Consider the following 23,095-nt stretch of genomic DNA (forward strand, 5'->3'; position numbering starts at 1 on the left):
CAGTGGAAGAGAAGGAACTAAGAGAATGGCCGCCGGAGCATGCCCACCTGTCATTCTCAGTGACTGTGCAATAGCGTAGCACCTGCTGGCAGCCAGGAGACTGCTAGCAGAGATCTCCAGGCCAGGTGTGCAGCAGTGCTGACACCTAAGTGGAGCACCCATAGGGACCGTCAAAGAAGAACAATTATTAGTAGGATGCATAAGGGCCATTTCAGGACCAACTAATACAGATATAAAACTTATCAGTACCCTATAATAAACTGAAACTAAAATACAGAGTTGTTTGGTTTTCATAGTGTTCATCATGCACTCAATCAAGGCCTTCCACTGTTTTAGATGGACTAACCATTTATAAAATAAGTAATGCAGTGATCCCTATACCACCACTCATTCACTCTCCCAATACAGATAGGAAAATATTTAAGAAAAATCTTAATCTTCTTTCAATATTTCCACTTCATGCCTCCAGATACTTACAAATCATTTCAAGAACTACTACCTCAATTGTAGGTATATGGTAGGTGCTGATGTGTATGTGCATGATGGAAGGTGTTTTGGGAAGAGGACTGCATAGCATCAGGATAAATTAACACTCCATTTACAGTATCTGACTTAGAATCAGAACTGTCAATATAATACACAGGAGTATTAAAAATACTGTATTCTTCCAAATTTCATGAAATGTAAGTGAACACCATATTACTGTACTTTTGTACAATATCTAACTAGAGTTTAGTGTTGTACTGTTTTCATGCAACTATTCCAAATTACTTCACAAAAATGTTAAATATATTAATATGTTTTACTCAGACTTTTTTCTGAGCACTAATTTTCTCATTCATAAGTGTAACACAAATCAGTCAATGTAAAACCCACACAAGTATTAGTGCCAACCAGGGCCGGCCCAAGTCCTTTTGGAGCTCTGGGCCCGGGTGCACGGCGCCGCTCCTGGGCGCACGGCGCATGCGTAGGCCTGCCCGTGGGGTGCAGGCCCGCCCCCCAGGATGCACAGCGCATGAGCTCCCCAGCCTGGCCCAGTGTGTGCTGCTGGCAGGCATGCCGGGCCGTGCAGGGCCCCGTGGCCGTGGGGAGAAGGGCGCTGGTGGCCAGCACCATGGGGCTGGCACTGCGGAAACTGGGCGCGTGGCACCTGATGGCAGCTGTAAGGGACGCCGCGCGCCCCTTACAGCTGCCTTAAGCGCCCCTCATCGGTTGGCACCCTGGGCAGCTGCCTGGCTCGCCCATGCCTCCGTCCGGCCCTGGTGCCAACATGTGAAACATTTTGCCAGGGCCAACTCCACAAATTAATTGGAGGGAGGGGAGGAGTCGTTGAGGGTCACAGATCCCAGCCAACTGATAGTTCTATTTACACTGGTGATTTTAAGATAATTTTTCTTAACTCTTGAGAGAAAAAGAAAAAAAAATCTACTAAGACAATACACCAGCCCCCTAAGTGTCTTGCAGACCTCTAGTTTATTTGAAAACTCCCTGGTGTGTGTGTTGGGGGGGGGGGGGAGAGATGCTCTGTCTTCATCTACATTGTTTTTCCCAGCTATCACACTCTGCAGTTGCTCCTGATGCTCTGTCTTCATATACATTGTTTTTCCCAGCTATCACACTCTGCAGTTGCTCCCATAGCTCGTCACGATGGCTTACCCATTCTCCCCTCCTTATGCCTTTCCCCTCTACTCAACAGCTCCTTTTTCTGGTCTCTGGGACTGATTTCTGCCTCTCTCTGGCCTCAGTATGTAGTAGTTTATGAGACACACCTGCAGAATACAGAACTCAGAAGCCTAAATCTGCCTAAATCTAAAAGAAGAATATGAAGAAGAGGACACTGAGCAGCCAAGAAGGTGCAGTGTATTTCTCTCAACTGGATAAGGGCCCACTACAACAGTACCAGCTCACCTACTGACAGCCCAAATGACAAAGATTATGCCAGCAATAGCCCAAACTAATAATACTATAGACACAATTGTAGTGCCCTAGCATGGCCTCTGCAGACTCTCAGGTTACATATAAACAAAGATTAAAAAAAGACCCGGTGGGCTGGAAAAGTAGCTGTTTATGCTGGAGGAGAAAAAATCATGGGCTCGGGACAGATACTGATTTCTGAGACCATGTAAGAGTGGATGGTCTCAGAGCTTGGTCTCCAACTCAAGCCCAGGTATCTACACAGAATTTTTTAGCCCCACAGCTCAAGCCCCATAAGCTTGAATCAGCTAACCCAGGCCAGTCACTGGTCTTTTATCCCTGTGTAGATGTACCCTCATACATGAAAACAGTACCAGGACATTAGATGGAATGGTTTTGCCCCGGTCAAATCAGGACTATTGGCAGAGCTTTCAATTCAGCTGTATTATTTCATCATTATTTCTAGCATAAGCCTAAAAGGTTCTCTCTTTAACCCATATGTAACCACTCCAATCAAATTAAGACAGAATCTGAAAGTAACACATAAACTAAATATTTTTGCCATCTCTTTAACTCACAAAAGTTGTTCTGTATTAAAATGGTCCCAAATAAGCTATAAATATATTGTTTCTCTATAGACAGATCTGTACAGAAATATCGCTAAGTTATAACCAACATACCCAAACCAAGTTCATACCCGTTGTAGAAAGAAGGAGTTTCTGAACAGTATTTTGCAGAAGTTTTGAGACAACACACAGACTTCTCTCATAGATCAAGTCTCCATTGACCAAGCAAAAAGCATTATTAAGACAGCTTTCAAATGTGCTTTGCCTGATTCAAGGTACTTTTAGTTTCCCTCCTCCTGTACTGCTATCAACAGAGTTGTACACATGGAAGTAAGTGACTAGTCAACTATCTGATAAGCAAAAGCTTATCGGACAGTCGACTAGTCCCTCAATTAGTCTCTTCTCCCCCACACTTGATGCCTCTATTAGAGGCAGCAAGGTGGGGGGAGCAGGAGCCGGTGCTGGGGGAGCCGGCTTAAAAGCCAGTTCCCCAGAGCACCATCTCCGCGAGGAGCATGGGAGGCAGGGGGGAGCAGCAACTAGGTACGAGCCAGGAACTAGCAGGCTCTTAATACTTTTAAACGCAGAACCACAGCAGAGATAGCTCCTGGCCCAGGAGCTAACCCCACTGCAGCTCCCCTACTTATTGACTAATTGATAGAAAATCTATTGACTATTCTATTAGTTGATTAAACTAAATTTAACATCCCTAGTTGCACATTGTCCAATCACTTTGGGTGTCAAAATGAGCTTTCTGGCTCTTACCTATGCAAACATAATTTCTGTCTTAATTTTAGTTATTAGATGTTAATCAAAAGTAGTAAAATTTAAAGTACTTACATTGAATTTAATAATGTCATATATCAAGTACCGAGGAACAACTTGTCCATTTACCTTGTCAATGATCATTTCCTTAAAGAAAAAAAAAAAGATAACATACCCTTAATATCTGTAATTCAAGAATACTACACAAGTATGACAATATGTATACATTCAGTACATTTATAGAACTGTAGCAATGCTGAACAGTACTCTAAAAGGATCTGTCCAAAGCTCCATTATGAAGCAGATTTTTACTGGATTTTATAAAGGTCATGAAATATGTTTACATAAGAAGTATGCCATACAAACTACTCAACAAAACCATATAAAGTTCTCAACAAAATCGAGTGTTAAGATACTCGGTTTTAAACTGAAACTGTTTTGTTTCTCAAAATATGTTATTTTAACCTAAAGTATGTGATGCAATTTTTTTCTATAGGATTTGTAATCCTAAATCACTTAGATTATGGGTTCCCAAACTGGGGGGCGTGCCCCCCTGGGGGTGGGGTGTGAAGAAATTCCAGGGCAGGGCACGAGGGTCCCCATCAAGTTTTGCTGCCCTGCTCAGTTTTTTTTTTTTTTTTTTTTTTTGCTTAATAAGGTGGGCTTTTGAGAGGGTGGGGAGGTTGACAGTTTTTCAAAAATCAGAAAGGGGGGCATGATGCTGAAAAGTTTGGGAACCACGGACTTAGATACTGCTGAAAAAATCTCATACAGTATATAAGCAATGGCCATTAAAGACTGAATATTTTTTGCTTAGTTTTCTCATATCAGATGATTTAACAATAGTTTAACATATTTCTGACCATACAGAAAGCAGAGTGGATACAAAAATATTGATTAGGTATTAATTACTGCTAATTTAGATACTGGCATAGAGAGTACACATTAAGTCTACAGATGATACCCAGCTGGGAGGGGTTGCAATTGCTTTGGAGGATAGGGTCATAATTCAAAATGATCTTGACAAATTGAAGAAATGGTCTGAGGTAAATAGACTGAAGTTTAATAAGGACAAATGCAAAGTACTCCACATAAGAAGGAAAAATCAGTTTAACACAAACAGAATGGGAAGCAACTGTCTAGGAAGGAGTACTGCTGAAAAGGATCTAGGGGTCATAGTAGACCACAAGCAAATATGAGACACCAGTGTGACGCTGTTGCAAAAAAAGCAAACATGATTCTGGGATTCATTAACAGGGGTGTTCTGAGCACAACACAAGAAGTCATTCTTCAACTCTACTGTGTGCTGATTAGGTCTCAATTGGAGTATTGTGTCCAGTTCTGGGCACCACATTTCAAGGAGGATGTGGAGAAATTGGAGAAGGTCCAGAGAAGAGCAACAAGAATGATTAAAGGTCTAGACAACATGACCTATGAAGTAAGACTGAAAGAACTGGGCTTGTTTAGTTTGGAAAGGAGAAGACTGAGGGGGGACACGATAGCAGTCTTCAGGTATCTAAAAGGGTGTCACAAGGAGAAGGGAGAAAAATTGTTCTCCTTGGCCTCTTAGGATAGGACAAGAAGCAATGGGCTTAAACTGAGGCAAGGGAAGTTTTAGGTTGTACACTAAGAAAAACTTCTTAACTGTCAGAGTGGTTAAAGTGGAATAAGTTGCCTAGGGAGGTTGTAAAATCTCTATCTCTGGAGATATTTAAGAGCAGGTTGGATAGACATCTATCAGGGATGGTTTAGACAATACTGGGTCCTGCCATGAGGGCAGAGGACTGGACTCGATGACCTCTCGAGGTCGCTTCCAGTTCCAGTGTTCTGTGATTCTTCGTGGTTTTAGAAGGGTGCTTTTTACCACAATACTGCATTTTTACATTTGTATTACACTTGTGCGTGCACACAATTTATGGGAGGTATTGTATAATAACTGAAGTTCTTTAGCAAGGATAACTTTAAAAATAATTTTAGTAATGTTTGTCAGTGCTTTGAAGATGTAACTACAATATGCATTATTAAAATAATTTGAAGATGAAACTTCATTTGCTTTGCAAAAAAGTTTGTAATATCTGAAATTACGTAGAGTCAACCAATAAACCAATAAATCTTTGAATTCATGCCCGTCAGTGTGAAAAAAGCTGTTTGCATATATATTTGCATGGATAAGCAACCACACTTAAGCTGAGGCCCTTGGCATGTGCTTAGAGTATCATTGTGGCCCCCGGGCCTTCCAAACTTGAGTAGCCCTGATTTAAACCAATTCACAGGGGTAGAACACCAGAAAGATTGCTAACCAGAGCACTGATATTTGTACTCAAAAGATGCTAGATCCCCCTCATAAATAAAAACGAATGATTTGAAACTGTTAGTCAAAGCTACAGCATTCTCTTGGTTTTTCAAGTTTTGTACCAGTTTAATATCCAATAAAAATCTATTTAAAGAGTATATTTTGCCCTAGGATAGGCACAAATCCTTCTAACTACAGGCAGTCCCCGACTTACGCAGATCCAACTTATGTCGGATCCGTAGTTACGAAAGGGGCTTTTCTCGCCCCGGAGGACGCGGGCGGCGGGACCGCCCAGACGCGCCACGGTCCCGCCGCCCGCATCCTCCAGGGCGAGAAAAGCTGCTCCGTGTCTCCCTGGTCTGTTGGGGGAGCCCCCCCCAGCAGACCAGGGAGACGCGGAGCAAAGCCGCGGAGGATGCAGGCGGGACCGCGGCGTGTCTCAGCGGTCCCGCGGCCCGCGTTTCCCTGGTCTGCTGGAGGGGGGGTGCGCCCCCCCCCCCCCCGCAGACCAGGCTTTTCTCGCGACGCCTGGGATAGAGCAGCTAGGGCGCTGCCCGGTTGGTCCCTCAGCGCCGCTCCTCAGCGCTACTGGACCAACCGGGCAGCACCCTAGCTGCTCTGCCCCAGGAGCCCTGATTCAGCCGCTGCTGGTCAGTTTCAGCAGCGGCTGAATCAGGACGCTGGGGCAGAGCAGCTGGGGTGCTGCTGGGTTGGTCCAGTAACGCCAAGGAGGGGCGCTACTGGACCAACCCGGAAGCACCCTAGCTGCTCTGCCCCAGGCGTCCCCATGTCAGCCGCTGCTGAAACTGACCAGCGGCTGACTACAGGAAGCCCAAGGCAGAGTTGTTCTGCCCCGGGCTTCCTGGAATTAGCCACTGATCAGTTTCAGCAGCGGCTGACTTGGGGACACCTGGGGTAGAGCAGCTGGGGTGCTGCCAGGTTGGTCCCCGCAGCGCTGAGGTGCGGCGCTGTGGGGACCTACCCAGCAGCGCCCCAGCTGCTCTGTCCCAGGCATCCAGATTCAGCCTCTGTTGAAACTGATCAGCGGCTGATTCCAGGAAGCCCAGGGCAGAGCAACTGTGCCTCGGGCTTCCTGTAGTCAGCCGCTGGTCAGTTTCAGCAGCAGCTGAATCTGGATGCCAGTTCCGACTTACATACAGATTCAACTTAAGAACAAACCTACAGTCCCTATTTTGTACGTAACCTAGGGACTGCCTGTATGATCAAATAAACTTGTTAGAAAGTTTAGACACATATGGGTCTAAAATGTTTAAGATGGCATCTGTAACTCACAGTTTTGTTTTGTTTTGTTTTTTGGTCACGTGACTGGATCCAACCAAACTCTACATAACAAGTTACTATAGTTAGCTTTCTCCATAGCCAAATTTGTAATGTCCTCTATCTAAAAGTAAACAAATTTTGTTTCTTCATTTTTTAGTATCAAAGATGTGTCTAAGAATTCTTAATTCATTAAATTAAAGATCTAAAATCACTCATGCAGTTTTAAAAAATATGGAAAAGATGACAGTTCAATATTAACAATGAAATAAACACATGAGCAAGTGAACACTTAAAAGGGCTTTGGCAACAGACAGATTATTTTCTTGTACGTGTCCTGTTGCATCAGTGGCAGTTAAGTCCCTCTTTGCATATCTCAGAATACTAGAACTAGAAAAGACCTTGAGAGGGCCATCAAGTTCAGTCCCCTGACCACATAACAGGGCCAAGCATCATCTAGATCAGTGGTCCCCAACCTTTTGGGGCTGCCGGGCACCTAGGGGCGGGGCCACTCACGCGCCGGGCACCCGGGGGTGGGGCTGCATGCTCACCCGGGGGTGGTGCCACCCATACACTGCATGCCCGGCACTGGCATCACCCATGTACCGCACATCCAGGGGTGGGGCTCCCCATACGTCACACGTCTGGGGCCAGCGCCGCTCCTGTGCCGCGCACCCAGGGGTGAGGCCACCCATATGCAGTGCGCCCACGGCCGGAACAGCCCATTTGCTGCATGCCTGGGGCCGGCGTCACTCCTATGCCACATGCCCGGAGCCGGCACAGCCCATGCGCCGCACGCCCGAGTGTGGGGCCGGCTCCGATCACTCAGCGGGTGCAGTGAAATGGCCTGGCGGGCGCCATGGCACCTGCGGCACTGTGTTGGGGACCACTGATCTAGATCATTTTTGACAGATGTCTGTCTAACCTGCTCTTAAATATCGCAATGATGGAGATTCCACAACCTTCCTAGGCAATTTCTTCCAGCATTTAATCAACCTGAAGTTTTTCCTAATGTTCATCCTCAAATTGCTGCAATTTAAGCCCATTGCTTGCTTTTGTCCTACCATTAAGCGGTTCAGAAGAATAATTCTCTCCTCCTCCTCCTTGAAACACTCTTTTAAGCTGCTATCATACCCCTCTCAGTTGTCTCCTTTCCAAACTAAACAAACCCAGTTCTTTCAGTCTTCCCTCATAGGTCATGTTTTCTAGACCTTTAGTCATTTTTGTTGTTCTTCTCTGGACTTTCTCTAATTTCTCCACCTCTTTACTGAAATGTGGTGTCTAGAAGTGGACACGATATTCCAGTTGAGGCCTAATCAGTGCAGAGTAGAGGGGAAGAATTATTTATTGTGACTTGCTCACAATAGTTCTGTTAATGCTCCCCAGAATGCTCGATTTTTTTTGCAAGTGTCACTTTGTTGACTCATATTTTGCTTGTGGACTCCTAGATCCCTTTCTGTAGTACTCCTTCCTAGACAGTCACTTCCCATTTTGTATGTGTGAAACTGATTGCTTCTCCTCACATGGAGTACTTTGTATTTATCCTTATTGAACTTTAGCCTACTTACCTCAGACCATTTCTCCAGTTTGTCCAGATCATTTTGAATTATAACCCTATTCTCCAAAGCACTGGCCACCCCCTCCTAGCTTGTTATTGTCTGCAAATTTTATAAACGTAATTTCTATGCCATTATCTAACTCATCGATGAAGATATTGAGCAGAACTGGTCCCAAAACTGATCCCTGTGGAATCCCACTTGTTATGCTCTTCCAGCGCAACTAAGAATCACGGATAACTATTCTCTGTGAATGGTTATCCAGCTAGTTATGTATCTACCTAATATTAGCTTCATCTTGGTTATAAGTCAATTCCTTTTGAAGTATCAAGTTTATTGTAAGAACACAGTGCAAGACATGGCAGAATACTACACGCAAGCAAAATGCAAACATTTCCAAATGCACGCTCTTGGCAGGAAGGCAGAAAAATTCTAGCAACATAATGTTGTAAATATAAATCAGTGCGTTGCAAACAGAAAAACAAATACACAGAACCAGATACCTGAGCATTCAAATAAAATAAATCTATGTAAGCAATCCAGTAACTGAGTGTTCTTACAACAAGATTTTTACGAATAAAACTATAGATTAAATATGCACTTTGGTTTTCCAGTCCCAGAATCCAAGTCCGAAACAAATTAATTATGCATTGAGCTTTCATTCAGTAATAAAAAGAGGTAGAAACGGTATATTGCTGGCTTGGCTTTTTATTGGTTCCTGGAACTAGGCAACAACAACAAACCTTCTCCACTTGCACAATTACTGAACTATTTTGGCCGAGACATCCCTTTTCTCCTCTGGAAGAGTTTTATTTAATTTTGCAAGTAAATATTCTTTGATTTTTGTTGGTATGTTTCTGGGAAGAGTAGACTGCTTTCTCCCACCAGGGCAAAACATCCACCTACACCTCTACAAAAAGCTCAAGTGACATCACTGTGAAGACAGTGGCAGCACGCAAGCCCAGTCGATGCATAGCAATGACTCAGTTTGCTTGATTTTGATATCTGGAGGGTGCAGAAGAGGTAAAATACTGCTCTTGGGACAGCAAAAAATATACTACATGTTTGTCTCATTTGTCTGGGGTGACATGAATGAGTCACTAAGGACTGACCTATGAAGAGAGGAACTGGAAAGACCATGGGATCCCAAGTGACTGCAGAACTGACTTTTCACAATAGGAGGCTCTGGCAAGCAGACACCGTGAACTCAGTGTGGCTTTGCAGCAGGACAATGATGGACTAAGAGGTAACATGAAAAAACAACTAACAGTCTGGTAGACTAACAAAACACTTATAGACTAACAAAACATAACAAGAAACAGGCTCAGACACAGAAATTCTCACCTGGGGGACACAGGAAAAAGGAAAGAGTAGTGGAGCCAAAATTAATTTGACAGCATTATAGCTGGGTGATGCCCTGGTTGTAGCTAGTGTGAACTTGGTTTTACATTAGCATAAAGAAAGGGGAGTTACTCATTTTGTACAGTAACGACTGTTCTTCGAGATGTGTGTCCCCATGGCTGCTCCACTGTTGGTGATGGGTCACCCAGAGCCACAAATCGGAGCATTGCAAAGCAGTTTCCCCCATCGAGCTGCACATGTGCAGGAGCTGTCTCGGGAGGCGCTGCTGCTTCCCGAGTGCCTGACATGCACAGCCCGATCCCTCCCCTTCAGTTCCTCTTGTATGTCCAAGTAACTAAGATTCTGAGTGGGGGGGAGGAGAGGGAAGAAGAGTAATGGAGCACCCATCGGGGTGGAGGGACTTCTCAAAGAACAATCATTACTACACGAAGTGAGTAACTCCCCTTTCTTCTTCAAGTGATGTTCCTATGGGTGCTCCACTGCTGGTGACTACAGAGCAGTATTCAAGTTGGATGGAGGGAGTTGGAGTCATTGTTTGGCTGTGGTAGTGCAGTGGCCAACTCTGAGTCAGATGCTAGTTGCTGTAGCATTGCATAAAGTTTTGCAAAAGTGTGGACTAAGGACCATGTTGCAGCTCTATAAATGTCTCTTAGGGGGATATTGTTCACCAAGGCTGTGGAGGCAACTGTAGCTTGAGTGGATGCTGTAAGGGCCTATTAGCCAGAGAATGGCACCTGAGCATGCATGTCAATATCCACTTTGAGATTCGCTGAGATGAAATAGGTATGCCTCTAGAGCGCTCGGCAATGGAAATAAGTCTGAGATTTATGAAAGGGCTTGGTTCTATCTAAAAAGGAGGCCAATGCCTGTCGAATATTGAGGGTATGCATCATGGCATCCCTTGGTAAAGCATGTGTGTTTGGATAGAAGGTAGGAAACACAATAGGTTCACTGATGTGGAATCCTGTACACGCTTTCAGAAGAAATGCTGGATGAGGCCTTCATGTAACCCTGTCTTTTGCCAAAATAGTATGGGGGGCTCTGCCATAAGGGCTCCATACTCCCCAATCCTTCTCACTGAGCTAATGACCAATAGAAAGCAGACTTTCATGTATAGAAAGGGAAGTGTAACTGTGGCTAAAGGCTCGAATGGAGGCCTAGTCAAACAGTCCAAAATAAGGTTCAGGTCCCATGCTGGAGGTGGAGGTCTGCAGGGTGGATATATATTCTGGAGAACCTTAAGGAACCTTTTTGTGACCAGGTGAGCAAAAATGGAGAGGCCATCCACCAGGATGTGGAAAGCTGATATAGCCAAAAGGTAGACTCTTAAGAAATAAAGTAAAAGCCCAGATGTCTTAAGCTCCATTATGTAGTCAAGGATGGCATTCAGTGGGGACGTACGAGGGTCCATCACTGCTTTCTGACACTAGTGAGAGAAACAAATCTCTTTTTGCAGATAAGTTTTTTGAGTGGAAAGTCTCCTACTGTGGAGAACATCCTTCACTTGTTGAGAGCATTGGTCTTCTAGTTCCCCAAACCAGATAGGAGCCACTCATGGAGGTAAAAGGTGTGCAGCTGAGGATGCAGCATCATCCCACGATTCTGGGAGAGATGGTCTCTTTGACATGATAATGGGTATGGAGATTGAGTCAACAGTCTGTGCAGGAATGGAAACGATGTTTGGTGCGACCAGCATGGAGCTATCAGAATGATTTCAGTCCCTTCTGCGTGGATCTTGTGGAGTATTCTGAAAATGAGTGGTATGGGGGGGAAGGCATAGTGTAGAGGAGCCCTCCATTGGATCAGGAACGCCTTCCCAAGCGAGCCCTTGCTGAGTCCCACTCTGGAGCAGAATGGGAGGAATTTGGTGTTGTGGGGAAGAGACAAAAATGTCTATAGTTGGCCAACCCCATCATGAAAAGAGCACGTTCGTGTCCTCAGGATGCAGTTCCTATTCATGGTCCACAGAAAAATTGTGGCTCAGAGTCCACAGTGGTATTGGTGACCCTAGGTAGGTATGATGCTATGAGTGTAACCTGGTTGCAAATACACCAGTTCTAGAGCAGATGGCCTCTGTTCACAGGGAACGTGAGCGGGCATCACCGTGTCTATTTACAGAGATATTATGGAGATATTGTCCGTGAGGACTTGAACTGTATGACTGGCAATTTGAGGCATGAAGTGTGTTCAGGCATTCCTCACTGCCCTGAGTTCTAATAGATTGATGTGCAGGGATATCTCATATGGAGACCACTTGCCCTAGACTACTTGGTCTTGAAGATGGACTTCTCAACCCAGCAGGGATGCAACCATTGTGGTCTGGGCTGTGGTTGGTGAAATGTGACCCCTGCCAGCAGATTGTGCACTAACATCCACCAGCATAGGGATGTGAGAACATCTGTGGGTACAGTAATCCTCTTGACCAAAGAGTGGTGTGACGGAGTGTAGACAGATGCTATTCAGAATTGAAAACATCAGAAACACAATCATGCACAATGGACCACGCATGTAGTTGCACTCATGTGGCCCATCAACTGATGGCAAGTAATTATTGTGGTTGAAGGGCTCATGGATATGACTTTGATGAGATCGTGGAGGGCTGCAAATTGTTGTCGAGGTAAATAAGCATGGGCTGAGACTGAGTCAAGTACCAATGAACTCTATGTCTTGGGTCAACTCTACCTGCAACTTATGTGCTTTTATTGGAAAACCAAGACAAGTGAGGAGGGCTTAGTCTTGTTCAACATGGAGGTGGTCTCGTCTCTTGACCTCCCTTTTACCAAGTAGTCATCTAGGTATGGGAAGATGGACTACGTGTAGCTGTTGTAGGTATGCAGTGGCTATGGTTAGGAACTTTGAAAACACTTGGGGAGCTGAGGAGAGGCCTCAAGGCAGAACCTTGTATTGGTTGTGGTCTGCTCCTAGTGTGAAACGAAGGTAACAGCGATGAGCTAGGTGAATGGTAATGTGAAAGTAGGCGTTCTGTAGGTCGAGGGCTGTGAACCAATCCCTCTGATCCAATGTCGGAATAACTGTGGTTTGTGTGACCATCTTGAAGTGCTGCTCCTGAGAAACCTGTTCAGTTTGTGGAGATCGAGGATCGGTCTCCAACCCCCTGTTCTTTTCTCTGCCAGGAAGTACTTGGGAGTAGAACCCCATTTCATGGAAATCATTGGGTACCTGCTCTATAGCTCTGAGCAGCAGGAGATAATCAACCTCTTGTCTTAGCATGCTCTCGTGAGAGCGGTCCCTCAAGAGGGACAGGGTAGGGGATATGGCTGGGGGGTAGAAGTAAAAGGGATAGTATTTCCTGTACAAATTATCTCCAGCACCCATCGGTCTGATATTATGGACTCCAAGTGCGGTAGTGCCATGGTCATGAGGGATGGTCAGCAGCCTGGAGACTATGAGGTTAACTGTACCTAAGCCAGGTAACAGTCAGCCAATAGAAATACAGATAGGGATTTCAAACTGGGACAAGGGAATTTTTGGGTTTTTCCCTCCTTTGTCTCTGAGTAGTTTCTCTCCAGATACTGAGGGGGACAGACAAAATGTCTCTCTCTAAGAAAAGACTCTTCACTATCTGTAAGTAAGGTAAAGTTTAGATAAATCTGTTAGGTTTCATTATTTTATGGTTTGGGAATGGGAATCTGATGTCTGTGCATTTAAAAATGAATTTTCCTCTCCTTTGTAACTAAACTTTTGGCCCGAGGGAGGCCGAATCAGGCTGTTCAGAATCAGTTTTTCCACTTCCCCTCTCCAGCCTGCTGGTAACACTTCCGTCCTGGATTTTGCATATAGTACATAAAGCACCACATGCAATAACAACAAAAAGAATATCTGGCTCACTGAAATCTGGCCTAGACATGAGGTATCTCCAGAATCCCTTTAATCTGCCAACAGCACACCCCATAGTGATTCTGCACCTGTTTAGGTGATAATTATATCTTTCCTTGTTTCTGTGCAGGTGTCTAGTATATGACTTCATGATCCATAGAAATAAAGGGAAGGCTGGTGCCCAGAGAATTACAAAAAGCATTGCAAACCCACCAATATCAATGTGCCATTGCAAAAAAAAAAAAATCCCTGCATGCAGTTTTTCAAAAAATTCTGTAATCTTAAAGGTGTGAGCATTATATACTTTCACCCAACAATCATGGAATTGAAACACCCCTTTCTATATATGTATGCATAGCCAAGGTTGGGAAGAGGAGGGATGCAGAATCAGGATATGCATTTCTCTATCAGCCTATCACAGTTTAGCAAGCCGATTGCATCAAATATCTCTATAATTTCCTAAACATTGTCAACAAGAGTCACAATCCTGGGCAAGAGAAACTTGCTGGAATTACACACCTACAAGACAATCATCCGGGAAACTCTTCCCAGTACCTAACTGATTGCCTACTGACTGACAGCAATAAACGATTACAGGCTTCTATAGCACAATTCCCGTCTATTTTTAGAGCTAGGCAAGGTGTTTCAGACAAATAAGTTTATTCTCCAAAAAATACAATTTCAGACCAAAGAAAACCATTCGTGAATTCATGCTGAAAGTCAAATAGTTTCAACTCAACTAAAAAAGTCAAATGAAAGGTTTTGTTTCAACCTACAAAATATATGTAGACTTTACAGGATTTTGACAAAAGCAAAGGCAAGGATGACTATATTCACAAATAGCCAGAGCAAGAGAAAGTGTAAGTGCTGCTGAAGGCTTTTACAAGATTGCTCCCAACTTCAGCAACATCTCCTTCTCAATCTTAAAATTCTGAAACTTTTGTTGATTGTCCCAGATTTGCAGAAGGATCCAATCCTTCCACTCAGTGCTTATTTTACAGGCCACAAATACTACTCTATTATGTACAGCTGGTCAACTAAATGCATACAGCATTTAGCCACTTCCACTCTTTATCCACATCATCAACACTTCCTCAATATTTTCATTTTCACTGCTGCACAACCAGCTGTTACGGTAGTTAAGATGCTGCAAATATAAACAGAAAAATCAAGAACCATCTCTAAAACAATCAAAAATTCCACTGACCTGGTTCAGCACCCATGAACCTGACAGCAAAATGGAGGAGAAATTGAAAAGTAGGATGAGGAAGAGCAGATTATGGGACATAATGGAGGGAATTGTGTGAATGTTAGAAAATCGTGCAAGATGACAATGGGATGGAAGGAATTATGGGAACATTATCTCAAACTTCCATAATTCCATGAAAGGACAGCTATTATTCTGCAAAAGTACTGCAAAAGGTCCCACAAGACAGTATTCCATCCAATGAGGTGGGAGTGCAGGAATACCTACTACAGTGCTCTAAGTCTTTGCCCGAACAGGTTCTTGTCAACAATTGTCAAGTGTGCACATGCTTTACCAAACTGCAATGTCGGCAGCTGAATGCTGGCATGAATTCTACTGGTAAACATTGTTTTGTAAATGTGACCTCTATCTCATGTTTCCTCACTCTCGTCCCTCCCCAGCTACATTCTGGATAACACACCACCTGAGAGTAGTTTCTCAACTCAAGTTGTTCCCATGCTATACATGACTTTCCTCCCACATATTAAAGATAACCTTCTCATGAATTTTCTTATTATACAGCATTACTTTCTCTACCACTCCCTACATACCATCTGCTGCCTCACTAGTCTACACCACCCTTTTAATCCACTATCCTATGTAACACCTTTTCCCAGATATGACTTTTGAAAAAAAATAAAGGAAGGTGTGGGTAGATAATCTTCAGAGAGAAAAATATAAAATGATGAACTACAGCAGTTTCATTATTTTTTAAAAAAATTAGAAGCATCAAAACAACTCATCACTGCAACATATTGAAGACTAAGAGCAAGGGTCGGCAGACTACAGCTACAATGACGCATTCAGCCTGTTTAGCCATTTTAATCCAGTCCTAGAGCTCCTAGCGAGGTCTGGAGCTCGCCTTGCTGTGTGCAGCTCCCGGAAGCAGCAGCAGCAGCATGTCCTCCCTCTGCTTCCTACATGTAAGGGCAGCCCAGTGGCTGTGTGTGCTGCCCCCGCCCCATCTCCATAGCTCCAATTTGAGAACCAGGGGCAATGGAAGCTGCAGGGATAGCGCAAACAGCCGCCTGGCCGCGCATCTGCAATGAAATCGGCTGGAATGGAGATACGCCAATGCTTTTGAGAGCTACTTGAAGAAATAAGCAGAGACCTGAGCCCCCTCACCCCAATCCCACTGCCCCACCCCTTAGCCCCCCTGCTTTATGAATTCCTTGGTCCCAGCACAGAGCATCCTCCTGCACCCAAAAATGCTCATTCCTGGTCCCACCCCAGAGCACCAGCTGGAGACCTTACACCCCCTCCTACGCACCAACACCAGTTTTATGAGCATTCATGGCCTTCAATACAATTTCCAAACCCTGATTTGGACCTTGGGCCAAAAAGTTTGCCCATTGAAAGTATTACGAGTAGGGATGACATATCAGGATACATACCACTAGAAAAATGAATTTGTGAAGATAAATTTTACCATTTTCCAATTTACAACAGTATGATACAGTACTAATAACTTTAACCCTTCAATACGCTAACATTTAATTTTTTAATAATTTGAAGTAAATTTGACTTCACCTGCATAACTATGCAGATTGCTGTTGTTCTAGTTACCAGATCTATCTTATGTATATTTAACTTCAAAAGTATTTACTTTTCTGAGAAAAATACATTACTGAGCTCTTTAGTCAATATGGCTATGAGAAAGTAAAATGGATTATATTCTGAAACATACATTCATCAGGGCCTGATGAAATGCATCTTCAAATACTCAAGGAGCTGACTGAGAAAGTATTTGAGCCATTAGCCATCCATTAGACTGGAAAAGGGCAAATATAGTGCCCATCTATAAAAAGGGAAATAAGGATAACCTATGAAACTACAGAGCATTCAGCTTAACTTGTGGACCAGGAGAGATAATGGAGCAAATAATTAAGAAATACATCTGCAAACATCTGGAAGATAATAAGGTGATAAGTAACAAAATGGATTTGTCAAGAACAAATCATGTCCAACCAACCTGAAAGCTTTCTTTGATAGGATACAAGCTTTGTGAATAAGGGGTTAGCGGTAGACATGGTATACCTAGAATGTAGTACCGCATTTGATACAGTCTCGCATGATCTTATAAATAAACTAGGGAAATGTAGAGGGAGCTACTATAAGTTGGGTGCCTAAGTGGTTGGATAACTGCTTTCAGAGAGTGGTTATTAAAGGTTCACAGTCATGTTGGAAGGGCATAACAAATGGATTCCACAAGGATCTGTTTTGGGATGGATTCTGTTCAATATTTTCATCAACACTTTAGATAGTGGCATAGACAGTACGCTTACAAAGTTTGCAGATGATACCAAGGTGGGAGGGGTTGCAAGTACTTTGGAGAATATGGTCATAAATGATCTGGACAAACTGCAGAAATGGTCTGAGGCAAACACGCTGAAGTTCAATGAAGATAAATGCAAAGTACTCCACTTAGGGAGGAACAATCAGTTTCACACATACAAAATAAGAATTGACTGTCTAGGAAGGAGAACTACAGAAAGGGATCTAGGGGTCCACAAGCTAAATATGAGTCAACAGAGTGACACAAAAAAACAGAGCATTCTGCGAAGCATTAACAGAAATATTGTGAGCAAGTCACAAGAAATAATTCTTCCCCTCTACTCTGCACTGATTAGGCCTCAACTGGAGTATCATGTCCACTTCTAGGCACCACATTTCAGGAAAGAGGTGGAGAAATTAGAGAAAGTCCAGAGAAGAACAACAAAAATGAATGAAGGTCTAAAAATCATGACCTAAGACGGAAGACAAAGAACTGGGTTTGTTTAGCTTGGAAAAGATAAGACTAAGAGGGGACATGATAGCAGCTTTCAAGTACCTACGGCTACATCTAAACTACACCCGTCTGTCGGCAGAGGGATGTAAATTAGACGTATCAAAGGTGCAAATGAAGCCGGGATTTAAATATTCCGTGCTTCATTTGCCTATTGGAGGCCGCTGCTTTTTTTTCCCCAAAACAGGGCTTTTCGAAAAAAATGGCAGTTTAGATGGGGCATTTTCGACAGAAATGCCCCATTTTGAAAGATCCTATACTCATATTTTGAAAATGCCCCGGATAAACTGCTGGGGGTTTTTTTCTGAAAAGCCCCATTTTGAAAAAAAGAGGCAGCCGCCATTATGCAAATGAAGCACAGGATATTTAAATCCCGGCTTCATTTGCACTTTCAATACATCTAATTTATATCCCTCTGCTGACAGAGAGGTGTAGTTTAGATGTAGCCTAAGAGTGTTCCAAGGAGGAAGAGGAAAATTATTCTCCTGAACTTCTGATAACAGAACATGAAGCAAGGGGCTTAAATTGCAGCAATAGGAGGTTCAGGTTGAACATTAGGAAAAAATATGTCTACACTATCAAGTTATTTCAAACTAATAATTCCCAAAATAACTATTGAAATATCACGTCCACACTATAGTGAAGCCTCGAAATTGGCAAGTTTCCTTAATGTTGACACACTACCTCAACTTAGAGCCCCAGGAAGCACTGGCGAGTAATACTCTGAATGACTCTGAGGAGTAGTTATTTGAAAATAACAGCATCTGAACATTCACACTAACCCTATTTTGAAATAGCAATTTCAAAATAGGCATTATTCCTTGTAAATTCACAGACTATTATTTCAAAATAACAAGCCCGTTATTTCAAAATAGCTGGCTTGTTGTAGATGCTCACCTTGTTATTTTGAAATAAGGAGAGTTATTTCAAAAGAACTCTATAGTGTAGACATGCCCAGGGTGATTAAATACTGGAATAAATTGCCTAGGAATGTTGTGGAATCTCCATCATTTAGAATAGTTAAGAGCAGGTTAGACAGACATCTGTCAGGGTTGATCTAGACCAGGGATATTCAACATGTAGTCCATAGGCCACGTGTCCCGCAGCCTGTTTGCGGCCCGCGGTGCAGTTTGCGTTTATGCGGGGCTCAACACACAGCCTGCAGATGGGAGCCAAAACAAAAAAGTAGTCAATATAATGGTCTTCTGTTGATGCATGTTTTAGTAGTTAAATTCCTGGAATGTCATTGCTCATTAAAAGTCCTGTCACATAGACTGAAATCGAGTAAATATTATATTTTATTAATATCATCAGAACTGACTTAAATGGGGCCTGTGTGTTGTGTAGTGTTGCCTTAATCTTTGTATTCATACCCGACAGTGTGAAAAGCTATTTGCATATATATTTTCATGTATATGCAACCACACTTAAGTTGCAGTCTTCGGCATGTGCTGTATCATTGTGGCCCCCAAGACTTCCAAAGTTGAGTAGCCCTGATCTAGATAGAACTTGGCCCTGTTATGAAGGCAGGGGACTGAACACAATGACCTCTTAAGGTCCCTTCCAATGTTAATATTCTATGATTCCATAAAATTGCTTAGATCTCATTGCAGAATCTTTCTTAATTTTTAAGCCAAAATGGACAGTTTGACTCAGATCAGAAGTTGAGTTTTCAGCATTTACTTTTAAAAATCCTTTTACTTATACACTAACTACATTTTAACTGGAAGTCACTGTGACTGAAAATATGCAGCCTCACCATCAGTTTTATCAGGTAACTTTTCAAACAACAAAGAAAAATACATGCTTAAAATAAAAATTAGTTTGACAACAGTGCAAAATACAAAGCTATATACATCAAGTATCCAACCATGCAGATTAAAAGCAGAGAAAGTGTGGCTTAAATACAACTTTTCTTTTTGGAATGTGTTCTTTGCCACTTTTCAGTAACTGTTACTTTAATTCTGCAAACCACCAGGTTAACCTGAGAGCAAGTTCTACTGGTTGGCTCATTTGATGTACAGTGGTGAGGTTGTGCCACATCATTAATCTCCCTTTTTCCTGATTTTCTGGAGTTACAGAGTGGAACTTGGTGATAATTTCAGCTTTAATTTCTGAATACAGACTCTGCCGTGACCATTGCTCTTCAAAATGTTGTAATCAGTATGGGTCCTAATTTATAGCTTCACATGTACCCAATTCAGATCAATTTTTGTTTTTAATAGCAACACCTGTTGATGCTGTAGACATGTCCAGTGACTATTTTTATTCCTGTCAGAGGGCACATGGGGCACAGCATCCATGCCTCTCACTCAGTTTCCTCATAATTGAAGCTCCACAGTACCTGAGAATGCCAGAGGAAGGGTTGTGGGGTCCACCATGAGTAGCACATCTCAAAGAACCACAGATTCTGAAGGGTGAGTAACCATTTTTTCTTTGTGTGTAAGTATTAATCTCATTGCTATTGGCAAATGGGATCCTCTTCAGGATGATGGAGATGAGGAGTTTCAGGTGCATCCACTGAACAGTCAACTGATTTTCCAAATCTGACATCTGACCTAGCTGCTAAGTCCAGTGTAGCATGTTAGACAAAGATCAGTGGGATACTTCACACTGCCATCTTGAAATCTCTAACAATGAAACTGAAGGAAGAGGAAGAGGAAGAGGAATACTTCTATTGGAATACATTGATGTTTGGTGGGAAAGGCATACAAGTCATATGGTAACACACAGAGATGCATTGTGCTATCATTTTTATATATTTGAGGTTAGATACATTCACATTTTGAATATCCGGCTACATCCAGAAATAGATGTGTTAATAGTCTGAATGGTTTAATTCTGTCAATCAAATAAAAATAGGGTTCTAGATGCACCCAGAGTTTGGAAATCCATCTGGACAAAGATATAGCCATTAGGAAGGCCACTTTCCAGGACAGCTAGGACAGGGGCCAGGTCACCAGGGGCTCAAAATGGACCATGAGTTAGATAGGACCAGGTTACAATTCCTCTGAGGAACCAGGTGCCCAACTTGTAAGTAAAAACTTTACAAACCCTTGAGGAAGCATCCCACAATGGGGTTAGTGAACAGGGACCTACCCCCAAATCCTGCAAGGAAAGCAGATATGGCCACCTCAATGGATGACAAAGCCAGTCCCTGGTATTTCAGGTGCAAAAGGAATTGAGAAATGCTTTCATTAGGTATGCTGCCTGGATGCAGGCTTTCCTAAAGCCCATCAGAATCTCCTGGAGTCTGAGAACTGAAGCTCTAGTTGGGTCAAGGATGGAGTCCTATGCCATGAGGTGGGGGAACTTCAGGTTGGGGTGCTGCAACTATCCATAGTCCTGAGTAATGAGATTATGATAAAATGGAAGGAGTATTGGCCTATCTATTGAAAGGCTGAACAGCATGGTGAACTGAGGTGGAGAGAGGGACCAGACAGTTCAGTGAGTCTCTGTTACACTTGTACACCCAGAGCAACTCTGGATGGACCTTCAGGGGCCAGTATGTCCACCATGGGGTCTTATTCTCCTACCACCTCCTCTGTCAGCATATTGAGACTACAGGCCACCTCTCTCAAGAGGTTCCAATGAGCCTTAGAGTTCAGGACAGGCAGAGATGAAGAAGTGCCTGTTACTGCCTTATCTGGTGAGAAGGAGGCAGTGACTCTGGGAACTGGGTCTTTCTGGCCTTTGGGCTCTCTGGTGTCCTCAGAGATGCTGTGCAGGAGAGTAACTAGTGATAGGGAAGGTAGTGACACTGATGTGACCTGTTGCTCAGACAGTGCCTGTTCTGGGTCAATCTTGGGCCCTTCATGGTGCTCTTGGGTGATCAATACAGCCAACGGAGGCTGTGAGTAGAGAAGGTGGCCAGGGTGGTATGTTGATTGGGTACTTGCCAAGTTGCAGCTGGCCAGACCATTGTCATTCTCACAATAGTTCTTTGGCCTCTAATTGGTGTCTGTGCCAATATCATTACCAGCAGTATTGGCTCACTTAATCCCGCTTATTTGGCAAAGGACTTGGTTGCCTCTACCCCCTTTCACTGGAAGATGCCTGTTTAGAGCCTTATCTGATCTCTGCTTGGCTTTGGCCATGTGTTGGGGCACCAGCTCTAGTGACTTTACCTATGCTGAGGAGACCAGGTTATTGTTGGTGCTAAGATGGTCAGAGTAAGCTAGATCTATAGCCTCAGTGCCAGAGTACTCAGCACCTGTGTGACTGGTGCCAATTTCAATCAGGCTTTCTTTCCATGTCTTATTCTCCATGGACGCACAGAAAGTGGTATCTACTTAACAGGGTGCTTCCTAACACCACTGAGTTCCTTTTTAGGTAGATATCTCCCTTTAGATCTGAGATAACATTCATAGATTTCTTGAGCTGGAGTATTCATAAGTCCTTCAATTTATTATCCTCAGATGAGGAAGATTTATGCAACAAATATTTATCAGGGATGCAACTGTCCCTGGAAGAAAAACAGATATCAGTTATGCCCAACGACCAAGGGACTGAGTATTGCAGGTTGGGGTAAGAACCCATGGGGAGTTAGAGCTGACCATGGCAGCTGACACTAAAAACCTCATCCCACTATACAGGAATACCCTGTAGATTTGGGTGCGGGGGAGGGGGATGCAAAATGACAATTAATCATGTAAGATGCTAATGCTAAATTACATTAATGGACACACACACACACACACACACACACACACACACACACACGAGTATGTCTGTCTCAGAGTCCGTTTGTTCAAGAACTCGTCCTAAACAATAAGAGATAGGGACACCAAATTCGATATGTGGCTTCCACTTCTCCTAAATTAAATCAACGTCCATTTTCTGGATTTGCCAGTAAGTTAAAAATCCATTATTCACCCATCTCTACTCAAGAGATCATATTGTCATGTTAAGAAACAGGAGCACAAGAAGATACAGGGCGTATGCATGTGGAGCTCCAATGGACACTATATTGAAAAAGTAATTTGATCTTGTAAAACATTGTGGCTATGTCTAAACTGGCATGATTTTCCGCAAATGCTTTTAACAGAAAAGTTTTCCGTTAAAAGCATTTGCAGAAAAGAGTGTCTAGATTGGAACAGACGCTTTTCCGCAAAAGCACTTTTTGCAGAAAAGCGTCCGTGCCAATCTAGACGCGCTTTTGCTCAAAAAAACCCCGATGGCCATTTTCACAATCGGGGCTTTTTTGCGCAAAACAAATCTGAGCTGTCTACACTGGCCCTTTTGTGCAAAAGCTTTGCGCAAAATGACTTTTGCCTGAACGGGAGCAGCACAGTATTTCCACAAGAAGCACTGATTTCAGACAGTAGGAAGTCAGTGTTCTTCCGGAAATTCAAGCGGCCAGTGTAGTCACCTGACAAGTTTTTCCGCAAAAGTGCATGCTTTTGCGGAAAAACTTGCCAGTCTAGACACAGCCTGTGTTCCTGTGCACATACAGTGGAATCCATACAATACTGTACTAGAAAAAAGACATGA

General features: G+C 43.3%; 1 protein-coding gene across 5 annotated transcripts in view; it reads right to left on the reverse strand.

The window, feature by feature from the left end:
* RNGTT (RNA guanylyltransferase and 5'-phosphatase) overlaps positions 1 to 23,095 on the reverse strand; it is a 431,251-nt gene that overhangs the window by 259,328 nt on the left and 148,828 nt on the right. For 3 of the 5 annotated variants that reach the window (XM_075923869.1, XM_075923871.1, XM_075923867.1), the window contains one exon: positions 3,321 to 3,392. The exons of 1 other annotated variant lie outside the window; for it this stretch is intronic. In XM_075923869.1, coding sequence (XP_075779984.1) covers positions 3,321 to 3,392 — 72 coding nt within the window. The remainder of the gene's footprint in view (positions 1 to 3,320; positions 3,393 to 23,095) is intronic. One more of the 5 variants, XM_075923868.1, reaches the window with a different exon arrangement.

This window comes from Pelodiscus sinensis, chromosome 3 (assembly GCF_049634645.1).
Source record: "Pelodiscus sinensis isolate JC-2024 chromosome 3, ASM4963464v1, whole genome shotgun sequence".
NCBI lineage: Eukaryota > Metazoa > Chordata > Testudines > Trionychidae > Pelodiscus > Pelodiscus sinensis.